This window comes from Monopterus albus, unplaced genomic scaffold (assembly GCF_001952655.1).
Source record: "Monopterus albus unplaced genomic scaffold, M_albus_1.0 scaffold117.1, whole genome shotgun sequence".
NCBI classification, from domain to species: domain Eukaryota; kingdom Metazoa; phylum Chordata; class Actinopteri; order Synbranchiformes; family Synbranchidae; genus Monopterus; species Monopterus albus.
In genome coordinates, this window is record NW_018127997.1 from 761,759 (window position 1) to 774,962 (window position 13,204).

The following is a 13,204-nucleotide window of genomic DNA, read 5'->3' on the forward strand; positions in this document are numbered from 1 at the left end:
ATGCGTAACCAGGTAGAGTTTTGGTGAGAGGTAGTTTGCTGAGTTAGCGAACCAAAAAACAGACAAAACTGTGAGCAAAAAGAGGAGAAGGCTCCTCCACACACAGCGGACAGCGGACAGCAGACGGAGAGGCAGTAGTATTGTAGTCAAGACCACTTAAAGTGAAACCAAGTCGAGACCAGGACCAGAATGTGTTGAGACTAAGATGAGACCAAGAATTTAAGAGGTTCACACCAAGTCAATACTAAGTCTAGACCAGTGCGGTTAAACCGAATCTGATAGTTTGATAATACTGGCTTGCCTGTGTTTCAGTGACTCTAATGACACTATATAGGAATGAAGTTAGTGAATATTTTTCCCTATCAAATTCCCCCAAATTCTCCAAAAGCTGTTTTTGTTTTTACAAATAAACTGTTTTAATATAACCAACAATTAAAGTGATGGTGGTGAATCTACACTGTAGTGTAGAGTATGTTTTTCACAATAAAAATTCCCTAAAACTATTCAAAAAATTAAGTGTTTTAATATAACCAACAGGAGGCCTCTGATGGCTGAACAGAATTTGATTGTAGACTTCACAATATGAGTTATTTAGGTTATTTTTATAGTAGGCTCTTTCTTTACATTGTTGCACTTTGTAGACGGTCCCTACACACCGGTCTCACAACCGGCTGCACAGATACCAGTGTTACTTGTCCAGTGTGTATGTATATGCGGGTAAAAGTTGTAGGATGGTTCATTCTGGCGAAAATTGGAGCCATTTGTTTTAACAATGTTTCACTATGACTTACTGATCTGGTCTAAAAAACAAACATTCTGGCTAATGATGTCACACACTGTTAAAATCTGAGAACGGCTGTAACAACCTTCACTTTAAAATTTACTTCCTCAAAATTACAACTAGTAAAATGGTGTTGTAGCTGGATGTATGCAAGAGCTGTAGGCTTTTGAGGACTGAGTCGGTTTCAGCAGCATTACACCATTCCTTCCGCTGACTTCCATTGTAAAATTTGAATCTTTAAAAACTAATAGAAAATCACAGAAATAAGTTAAATGATCTTTAAAGCACAAAGTGCTTGGAGCAAGTTACTAAACTGTCACGCTATATTAATATGACAAAAATGTCCTAATAGGATCTCAAAGAGTGCTGTCCTAACAGGCACTCAATAAAATAAATAAAGTCAGAAAAACTGTCAACTAGGATTTCCATCAATAAAAGAATAAAATGGCTGAACGTCACTTATATACCTTGTAGGTTTCTTCTTACCTTGGCTGGCTCATGAAAGCGGTCTACAAATTCTTCATAGTCCAAGAGTTCATTCTCATCAGTCTCAGCACAGGAGAGCAGGAACTCCGTCTCAGACTGGGTGTAGTGTTTGTGGCTTTCCATTGCCTTATGGAAGTCCCTCTTCGAGATAACACCTACGAGTGAATTTGTGAATCTTTAATTCTCCCTAATTCTCTCTAATTATGTAAATTATTAAATGTATTTAATTATGTAATTATGTAGATAGTCTATCACTGACAATCAGGATGAAAGAAAATATGATTTTAGAGCCTTGCCTTTTCCATCAGGGTCATATTCCTTGAAGGCATCCGAGGAGGTCAAATCTTTTAGTTTGAGGAACATGTCAAAAAATTTGAGGATCATCTCCACATTGTTGGAGGACTCCACCAACATGTCCACCATCTGCTTTCCAATAGTCCCATTCACCACATTACCTGCCAAAATAAAACATTATCAGTGAAGGAAATCACCTTAAACCACAACTCAACATAATGTATTTCATCCACAGAAGTCTTTGTTAAGCTATTTAAAATGCTTAACCATGTTTTCAGTACTCACTGTGGGGTGTGTCAGAAAGTTCTGCCTAGCCATAATCAGTTACCTGAGCAACAAACTAGCTTGTTCCCTAGCTTCCTAGCTTCCTAGCTTACTTTGGAAATATAGTATAGCTTTACAAATTTCTGTACCAGTGACTAATTGCTGCTGTCCACTTAAACTATGTTCACAATACAGGCCTTAATGCTCAGTTCCAATTATTTTTTGTCACATCCGATCTTTTTCTGTTCATGGTTCTCATGTATATCAAACAGCTGTGTGAACACAGCTGAGCTCCTAAACACCCACGTGCAGATTTAACTGAAATGCTTGTCACAATGTGGTTACAAAAATAACATCACTTGTGTAATGTGCAATTTTCACAGTTCCCTCAAAAACTCCTAAAACAATTCACACTTTAATATTTAATACAAATGTGCTCATGAATGTAAACATACCCTCCAGCATAGACAGCAGCATGACCACCATGTCTTTCTGCAGATCCATCAGTTCCTTCAGTAACTCAATCTGACTGGAGTCCTGATATGAAATAAAGAAGAAAGAAAAGACATTTTCCAACCACTTACACCTTCTTCAACAATTCCAGAAAAAACTCCGCCAAAGGAGGTTAATGAATTGATCATTCTCTGTCACAAATTAAAGTTAAGCCATAAAGACAAACTGTGACATAAATGTGATGGTGACCATAGTGAAGGTTGGTTACTATAAACTCAAAAAAAATTTTTTTTCTCTTTACTTAATGAAAACTTGCACACGGTGTACTTGACTAAGGTTTTTCCTATAAAGAACTTAAGTGACTTCATAGAAAATTTTGAATTGACACACAAAGCACCACTGACAGATGTAGTTTTATGTGCAACACAAAGGTCATGATGGTTCCCCCACCCTCCACCCCCAATTAAGGAAAAGAAAAGAAACAGTTATGTAGCAAAAGTCTCCAGACCCCAAATTCAAACTAGATGTTAGAATTACATAATCAGTGCCTAAGACCTCTAGTCCATGGCTGTACCACACTTTGGGATTTTAACTCACCTGAGACAGTTTCATCTGCATATGAGCGAAGACATGAAGAAAACCAACCACAGCATCCCAGAGACGACTATGGGCCAAACTCTGTTGGTTGCCAGTGCATGGACCCTAAAACATCACCAGCAACAGTCACATCACAACCAATCTGATGGCAGCTTCACTTAAAAGGAGCTTTCTGAAATATAGCAACATTTCTTAATATGTTCAAATACAGCCTCTAAATATTATAACAACAAGGTAATATTGATTTTCAAGTTGAAATTATTTTTACACCTTTAATTTCAGAAATAAGGAAACCTTCCATCCTGCTCAAGTTTAGCATCTGATTAAAACAAACCCACAGAGCCTGGGAGATGCCATGGAGAAAATAACTAACAACTGTGCACAGGGATTACCTATCCGTGCTCTCCTATTACTAAACCCTGCATGTGGATTACTAATTTGTGTCCTTGAGTTACACTCTTAGCATAACTTGTCATCTTATCCTCTAGGCCACTTGGATTTAATACAGTCTTATTTTGATCTTGGTCTGAAATATGTTGCTACTCTATACTTAGGGTTTTTGCTGTTATTGAAACCTATTATTACTACTATTGTATTACTGAAATTTATGTGAAATTAATATTCAAATTGTTAAAAAAATACATTTCACGCAAAGCCAAAGTTCACATTTTATCATCATTGCTGAGTGATGGTGGAAGACGTATTCAGATTTTTTATTATTATATGAAAGTAGCAATGTCACGGTGCAAAAATACTGCTACATGACTAATTATTTTATGTGAATTTGGTGTTAGATAACTGTTTCACAGTGACCATCTTGAGCATACATCGCCAGTTCAGCAGACTCTCCCTCATTAACACCCACTCATAACAATTTTTCACACAATGACAGATGAATCACAAAAGACACAGGCTTAATTTCCTTAATTTCTTAATAGTACCCTACTTGTGTTTCAGACAAATAATTATATAAATATATAAAGATTACAGAATTTTAGATTGTAGCTTTTTATTTTGGACCTGGATCTCAAACCCTGTTATGCTGTAAGTTTAGCAGTTATTTTCTGGAAATTGGGATGTATTATCCTATGTCATGCTCATATATATACAGTGTATATGTATGTATACAAAAACGCAATCCACACACAGACATACACACAACATAAAATCTAAATAATTTCCAGAAATCTGTACACTTTTTTTCTCAGTGGCACCTCCTGGGTTCTGTACAAACCACAGCTGTCACTGTGGTAAAGATTTACTGTGGACCTAACAAAATGCAACTGTTATAAACATGCAATAATAATACAAATAATAATATATGATAATAATATAAAGTCCTGCAAGTGTCAAGTCAACTCTACAAAATAGCAGCTTCAACAGTGATAATTGCAGTAGTTTGTCGCACCTGGATGTACTCGGTGAGTGTATTAAAAACCTGTTTGGCCACATGTATTGCTTTGGAAAAATTCCTCTGGCCCTGTTCATCAATAACATCTTTTCCAGAATAATACCAGTAGAAATCACTGATAGACTCCTGAGGAAGAGTGAACAGAGGGGTCAAGGGGAGTCATGGGAGGAAATGAGAAGAAGAAAAGAAATGAGATACTTTATGAGAAGACAAACTGAAGAGACTATTTTGAACTGTTCTGATTATTACTGTTAGTAGCAGTCGTAGCAAAAACAGCAGTAGAAGCAGCAGAATATAACTGTGGAACAGAGTGTATTGGCGGTGTGTACTGATTGGAAAAGCAATAAAACAATAAAACACCAGCAAAAGAAAAAGAGAAAAGACTATTAAAGCACACAACAACAACAACAACAACGTGGACTTTGTTTTCATAATTTTGGCCATTTCTATCCTCAGCTAGGATCAAGCCATTTACTGGCTGATGAAAGCACTAGTCCAAGAGTCCATTCTAATCACTCTCTGTACAGTGGACTACCACTGTGTCTGGTGGGTGCCAAAGTCCGGAAATTCTACATGTAGTGGCTTTAACTTGCTGTACTGCTACTGTACATGAGGAGTCACAAGATTATAATTACACTACACTGTGCATGGGTACATGAATTATCTGACTTATAAGGCAGAGTGCATATATACACAAGAGACAGAAAATAATTAATTGTAACAAAGGTATAGGACACTAGGTTAGGTAACAACATGGGCATAAAATAGCATCATAACTATACAAATAGCCCAAAACAGTGCCCCTAATAGACTGATTTTGAAAGAGAAAATACAGATTTACTTTAACACTAGACTTAGGCTAGTGAAGAATTCAAGTTTAGTTCTTTTAAGGCTACACAGAAATTTCCAAATTAACAAAGAATCTGTGAAATCAATGAAGACTCAACTCATTTAAGTTTTAGCTTAGGAAACTAAATGAAGCAGCAGTGATGAACAGAAGACGCTAACCTGGACTCTGAGGAGGTAGTCAACAGTAGAGATAATGATGTTGACAGTTGTATTGTTCCCCGTTTGTGTCCTTAAGTAGTTCTGGAAGTCTGAAATTGATATTGTAAAATATTGCAATGTTCAATGAAATAAATGCCTTAGCGGTAACATTACAATAAAGTACTGTTTAACATGTTATGCACAAGGCATCCAAATTAACCCACATAGAGGAAAGTTTATAGTGGTGAAATATATGGGGTCATCCTATATAAATCAGTATGTCAATAATGAGTATGTTAATCAGTGAGTTATTAAAAAAGTGAATGTTCTTTGACCATAAAATTGACATACTGGATGAAAGGAAAAAAATTCAAACTCTGTTGTGAATGTTCTCACATTCTCCTCTGACAAACCAGTAGTGCCATTTTTAATTTAACCATTACAAAGATATGGTAAACACTAGCGATAAATATGGATGCTATCTTAACCAGTCAACAACAAAAAAGTGTGTGAACATCATTAAAATTAGATTAGATTACCCAAAATTTAGATTCTCGGCCACATTTCTACATTGAATCAGAACGCACACCTGAGTTGTGTCCTTCACAGAGCAGCTGCAGGAAGCGGAAAAGGTCACAAGTGAACTCATCATCCTGCATGACCTTCTCACCTGGCCAGAGAGAAGAAACACACACACCCACACATGCACACGTATCCACAGTCAGGCACACATGCAGACACACATATGCACAACCACGTAGATATGCACAAACATACACACAAGAACACGAGCATGTGCAAACACACACATGAATGCGCACACGTTCATATAAACAGACACACATACACATTAAGTCAGGAACAGAAGAGACGAAAGCAAACAACAAAGGGATAGACAGACAAGGAGATGGAAAGTAAAGAACTATTAAAAAGAGATGGTGTTAATGTAAAGAATTCCCAGTTGTTTTCTTTCAGCCAGGAACAGGCGTATGGTCATAACACACTAATCTAATCTAACACAATCTTATTTGTTTTCATTTCTACATTCATTTTCTGGAGACTTACCCTAGCCTTAACATTAGCACTACTTGCCCTAACCCCTAACCCTTACCCTTAACCTAACCCAAATCTTACCCTAGCCTTAAACCAAGTTGTCACCCTAAATTGAGTAAATTACAAAACATGTGAGGCAGTCTCCACAGTGTGATTAATGCCAGGCATGTGTGTGTGCATGTGCATGCACACACACACAGCCATATCTTCCTCTAGTTGAGGACACCCACTCACCTAATGCATTGCCTGATGTGATCTGATCTTCACCAAAGTCACAAATAGCAACAAACACAATATTTCTAAGCTGATAATACACAGTCATGATCTTGAAAATTCATGATCATGAAAATTCCTCCTGAACACTGTGCAGGTCTAATCCACAGCTACAGGAAGCATTTGCTTGAGGTTATTGCAGCCAAAGGTGGTTTAACCAGTTGCCATTACTTTTTCCACCATCACTGTGTATGTTTGATGGGTGTGTTCAATAAAGACATGAAAGATCACAACTGTTTGTGTTTTATCAGTGTAGAAATATTGTGTTGTTGATATATGCGACTTTGGTGAAGATCAGATCACATTTCATGACCCATTTATGCAGAAAATCAGAAAATTGCAAACAGTGCCTTTACTTTTTCTTGCATTGCATTTATACATTGACTTCCTTTATTAGGTAACCTAACACTTAACCATAACTGTTACTTGCCAACACCTAATCTCATCTTAACCTTCAACCAAGTTGTCACTCTAAAATACAATGATTTACATGGTGGGGACCAGCATCTGGTCACACACTTGGATGAGCAGTGGGCAGCCACAGCACTTGGTGATGGAATGACATGACTTGGTCTTTAAACTGCAGCATTTTACAATCAGGACAGGACGTAAGCTCTTTCCATTTCTTTTTTCAAAGCTGTTGTAAATGGTTTGAATGAATATGTGTTGGTTGCAGCTTTCCAATGCAGACTCTGCAGAGATTAGAAATACTTTCAGGAAGTTGAGACAGTTGCTCTAACTGTGCTAAAATGCTGCTTTTAACCATGGAATGCAAAAGGAAAAGAATTTCAGAGTAATGAACATGAGACACTTCACAGTTACTCAATACAATAACAACATAAACACAGGTCTGAAATAAGACTGAAAGTGCAGTTTTCCCCTTTTTTTAAGTTGGTGAATGTGTAATCCTTTCTCATCTATAGATCAGTCCACTGAGGTGTCAGACTGCAGTTTTACTTATCACGGCCCACAGTGACTGGGTTTGTGCAGTCTTTTGTGGACATCCACTTGTATATTGCAAAACAAAAATGGATCTCTCTGCCTCTGCTAAAGCTTTTATATTGTAACTATGCATTACTTTGTATTATCAGGTTAAAGACAAAAACTAATACATTTATAGCATTTACAGTAGTGCTGCAGTGGTGCGGTTGTTCCTTTGAGCAATGAGCAGAGTTAGTGGTCAGCAGGTCAGAGTGTGGTTGCACTGGGCAGTTTCCAGGTGTGAATGTGCAAAACTACGTGATGTGAAACCAGGCCTGAATAATTCATAAGTCCTCCAAATTATACGACACATATGACGTCCTCTCATAAGACTGTCTCCTTAAATAGTGCTCCTAAGGTAGCGAGCAGAATTGCAACAACTCTTCCAACATTAACAAAAACATATATCGCACTACCAAGCTTTACGGACTCATGGAAACAGCCATAAACATGCTAGATAACTAGCAACAAGTTATTATAGCAGAAGACATTTGTCATGTGGTTAGGTTTGGAAACAACAACATTGGTACATTTAGGAACTCTTGAAAAAGACAAGACACACCCTGAAACTGAACCTGAGGGAAAGCCCTGTGTTTTGTGTACCTAGCTATTCACCACAACATTCTCCTATAAAAGCACTTTGTGGTTCTATATATTATGTCACATAACTTACTATTTTACACGAGTCATAATTACTACAGTTACTAGATGCTGCCAAACTACAACACGTAACAGTAGGTCATGAACCTGCTGGCACAAATGACGTATTGCATTGTATTTTTCAGTCTCATAATTAAAGGTGGCATCTCTAACACCTGTTCTACATTTACTAATACTATGACAATAAAACACACAACTGAATATTGTTGTAGATATGTTCGTTTGCAGTGTTGGGGAAGCTGTTCTGAAAGCACTGCTTTACACGCTACCAGTTACTTCACACTGGGAAAAGTTGAAATAAAGCAAAGTTACCCTATGGACAAATCTAGTTTGGTTAACTAACACTACTTAGAAAAATTGTTCAAACTACTTAGTAAAATAAAGATCCAAATGATACAAAATTATACAAAAATATAATTCAAACATTATAATTTATAACTGAGTTTATTACTTGAGACCTAAACCTGACACAGACAAAACTACAAGGAATGTTATATGTTTGTTATAAAAATACTGAATTTGAATTACCTGACTATAATTAAAACAGTAAGAATTAAAACAGTAAAGAAAAGTTTTACTTCCACCTTTAGATCATTTGACCGACTTGAGCACTGGTCTAAAAAAAATGGGCTTGTTGTGTTACTTAACAGTTTGTAATATCTGACTTGTACAATCTTAGCAACTAAAAGAGTCTACTCAGTGTCATGCATTTGCTTAAGTAGGGCCATGGTAATTCTTTTACTGGAGGTTTCTCGATGATATTGTTGCTGTGTGAGCACTGAGTATGCCGCTCTTTTGCGCATGCACCACACAAATGTCAAGTGTATGGTGGTGGCTGCCTGATGAATGCATTGCATGGGCATGCCTTCATAGTGGTTAGGATGAAAGAAAAATGGGGTGAGGCTGGTCAAAGGGGGTTAAACTACAGTAGTAAAGGCACTTTCAGGCTTATTACAAACAGTGATAAACCAGATGAGGGTGAAAAATAAAATAATGAGATAATAGTATGGTTACTCTTAAAATCTCAGCAAGTGAATCTCTAGTTGTAGGTGTGTTAAAGGGTTATGGAAATTGAAAGGCTAAGGGGTATAAATGTACATAAATGGTCCATCAAAAAAATCTAAGCCTGACACATATACACAGTATAAAGCACGACCACAGCTACTGTACAACTAAATCATGAATTTGAAATACAATATGAGAGTGAAAATAGCTAGTAAACAGAAAGAAGGGAGGAAGAAAGAAGGAACTGATCAGAGTTCACCCTCTTCATCTCGCCGAGGAGCATGGCCATAAACAGTAAAAGGTGAAAGATGAGAAATAACAGGACTACAATTTCCTTGTCAAACAATTTCTTCTGATAAATAAAAACTCTTTCATTACTAATATTTTTAATAGTGTATTGTCTTTGACACTTATTAAAATCTATCACATTTCCAACAAAACATATTTGCCTTTTTAGTTGTGTATACAGTAGAGCTGTCATTTTTTATTCAAATTTCAAACATGGTAAAAAAAAACAACAACTATTCAAACTATAAAGAGCAGTTTGAATACAATAATATATGTTATGTCAATAACCACAACAGGCCATTTGTTGTGGTCCAACATACATAGGACATTCTTAAAATTCACTATCAGCTTGACCAGTTACGTCCTGTTGACCACTCAGTAAAGTAAGCTAGTAACTTACTTTACGTATGTTTGCAAGCACAAAATGCAGAATAGTGGTGAGCAAAGTTGTGCTGATAGGACAATAATGATACCGGAGTGCTGTCAAGGTAAAAGGTTTGCAAAAAAAAAAAAAAAAAAAAATTTGATGTCTCAAGTAGAACAACACATCTGAGGACTTGCCTGCAATTTCACTTACCCAAGTGAGGTTTTAAGGAAATTCTGTGTATGTAACCAAGGACGCGCAAGCATGCTATAAAATTCAGCTTCACAGACAGAAGGTTGTCAGATTGCTCAGACTATTCTGTCCCTCTTGCAAGAGTTGGATTGATGCTATTTCCTGATCAGTATATCTGTTTCAATAAAATACAAAAGACTGTTGTGTGTATCCTGACACTTATTATTTCCACAGCAAACTTGGTGTCAGAAGTTGAACTGTGTCTAAACCTAAATTAGTGTCTAAACCAATGTAACCAGTCGTAACCTGGCTCAGTGAGTCCAACTCACCAGTGAATCCAGATCTGGGCTCCTGCGCCACTGCCTCGATATAGCCCTCATAAGCAGGACCAGGACATAGCAAATGCTGGGTAAAGCCAAAGAGGACAGGGTACTGGGGCACCACCACCCCCAAAGATATCCACCCCATGAAGCCCACAGTGAGCACAACAACTCTAGTGGTCCCAGCAGACAGCAACTCTGCCAGGGCAGACTATGATGCACAGAGCAAGAAACATTATGACTTCCATGAGCACCAAAAGGAGAAGATCGACTACCATAAAGACAATTGCAGCCCCAATAAAATGTAATCTATGCCCATGTAGGAAGTGGCTGGATGTGATGGGGCACGACCTCAAGTGTCTCACTGTTGTCAAACTGCCGTGGACATGGTTTGCACTCCATGACCTGATCTGCTGTCCACTCCTATACTGAATGCTGACCCGACATTGGTTGTTGATGGTTCTGCATCTAAGATTTTCAGTGAAAGTCAAGAGAAGAGCTGCCTGGATCAACGCCAGCCACTGCAAGAAGATAGCAGAACCAGACTTCTCTGTCTTTGTGCATGATACTCACAGGAGGGACACAGCCTTGAGAAAGCCACGGAGCCAGAGGGGACTATTCCTTCTTTTCTTTCTTTCTTTTTTTTAATATACATATATACTGTATATTGCCCAGAATGTAGCCTAAAAATAGCACATAGATGTAGCAAACATAAGGCACAGAAGTTCACCAACAAACAGTTCGTAAAAATGTTGATGTTACCAAACAGTGTGAGTAACATTAAATCCTACAGCATATTATGCCAATTTACATGAACCACAGAGGTCTCATGAGGAGTGCTTATGGGTGAATAGCTAAATTATAATGAAGTTGAGCAACTTTTTTGTAATCCCTTTAGCCTTTGGGTTATCTGCTGGAAGTTTATGCGATTGCAGGTACGATGTAACCACATTTCCACCTCTCACTACGCTGGCTTACACACATTACATCTAGTGTCTTGCTTTTTGGCGTTTCCAGTCTAAAGCATCTCCAAACAAACATCATTGTAGTACAACCAACAGCTAATGTTATTTGCTCTATTGGTTACAGACTGAAGTTGCCACAGGTTAATGGTAAAATGTGGAATGGAATATGGTGATGTGTCAGGTTACAGCAGGTTCATGGTCCAGCACAAGCTGCAGACTGGAATATAAATCGGTAAGCGGATCGGCCCTGTCCGTCTGATATCCAACAAGGGAATGATGTCAATATCAGACCTGATACCAACATAGGATCAGATCGGGCCCATCTCTAGACGTTTAATATTTGTTCCCAAGAATAGTAGAAACTCTATAGTGTAGACGAGACCGATCAGTGCTTAAAATGGGCCGGTACCCACCAGTATACAACACCAGCACTAGCACATTTGGCGTACCTTGACTTTTTGTATGCGTGAGACACACTTCTTACAAGCTGCCTGTAGTCTTTTCTGCTCTCTCCATAGGCTCGTTTGAGATTAACTGTGTTTCTCCTTGGAAAGTAGTGCTGAAGTATTGATACTTCAGAACCCAACGTTTCCTGCTCTAGTATCGATTCTCATATTCAAAGATCTAAGTTGTGACTTTAATAAGCCTAAATGGTAAATGCATATTTTATCACCAACAGGGGACACATTAGAAAAAAACTACGCTACCACCAGGAAAGTCTAAATAATACCCAGTTGACTGGAACCATTTCTCTTTCACAAACTTATGCGAACTACAAGGAGCCATGTGTGAGCCACTGACAATCAAAATAACAAACAAATATAATCTCCAAATATAAACAGCTTTGTAACAGTTGCTTAAGATTGTGGAAGTTGTGTGCTGTAAGAAAGCACTGTGGTGCAGTCTGAAGTCTCATGGTAACAAAATGGATTTCACATGCAGCTGCAGGGAGGACGGATGTAAACAACAACCAAAATCACATGTGAAACCTTCCTTGGTATGTAAGGACATATTCTCACAGCTAACAGTTGTCAATAAAAGTGGCCTGCCACCCCTTATAGAGACACCTTATATCTCCTCTTTTCCATCAGTCTCTGTTTCTTTTCCCTGGTCATGGACTAAAAAACACTACTAAAACAATAAAAATAAAACAAAATAAAACACAGAATTTCAAGGCAGAAACAGTAAAACACTTCCATATTAGGATACAACTAAAATAAAACAAGTTAAAAACATCACTTTGGAGGAGGTAAGGCAGGTTAAACACCAAAAGCTTGTCTAAAAAGGTGGGATTTTAGAGTTGACTTAAAAACCACCAGCACGGTTATGGACCTCTAGCGGTAGAGAATTCCAGAGCCTAGGGCCATACACAGCAAAAGAGCGGCCGCCCCATTTTTTGTATTGAGACAATGGGACAACCAAGGACTGATGTTCAGAGGAGCACAGAGCTCTGCGCGGAACATAAATAGACAGAAGATCAGACAGGTATAGAGGAGCGAGGCCATTTACAGACTTAAATACAAATAGTAGCACCTTGAAGTCAATTCCAAACTGGACTGGCAACCAATGTAGCGAGAGAACAACGGGGGTGATGTGGGTGTACCTGGGGGTGTTCGACAACAGTCGAGCCACAGCGTTCTGGACCAGTTGAAGCTTTATTGGTATATTTATTGGTATTGCGATTAGTGATAGCAGTACAGGCTTTACTTCGTATTGGATCAGAAGTAAATAAGCGGTTTCACACATCACTACTAGGAAGTGGGCGATGGCAGCAAATAATAATCAATAATCATAATAATTTGTTATAATAATTTTAAAAATAAAACAAAC

At 37.9% G+C, this 13,204-nt stretch overlaps 1 protein-coding gene across 7 annotated transcripts in view; it reads right to left on the reverse strand.

Moving 5' to 3' along the window:
* ryr2a (ryanodine receptor 2a (cardiac)) overlaps positions 1-13,204 on the reverse strand; it is a 252,899-nt gene that overhangs the window by 35,325 nt on the left and 204,370 nt on the right. For all 7 annotated transcript variants that reach the window (XM_020611714.1, XM_020611710.1, XM_020611711.1 and 4 more), the window contains 7 exons: positions 5,863-5,943; positions 5,295-5,383; positions 4,284-4,412; positions 2,876-2,980; positions 2,281-2,362; positions 1,564-1,722; positions 1,268-1,422 (listed from right to left, as the gene is read on the reverse strand). In XM_020611714.1, the coding sequence (XP_020467370.1) occupies positions 1,268-1,422; positions 1,564-1,722; positions 2,281-2,362; positions 2,876-2,980; positions 4,284-4,412; positions 5,295-5,383; positions 5,863-5,943 (800 nt within the window). The remainder of the gene's footprint in view (positions 1-1,267; positions 1,423-1,563; positions 1,723-2,280; positions 2,363-2,875; positions 2,981-4,283; positions 4,413-5,294; positions 5,384-5,862; positions 5,944-13,204) is intronic.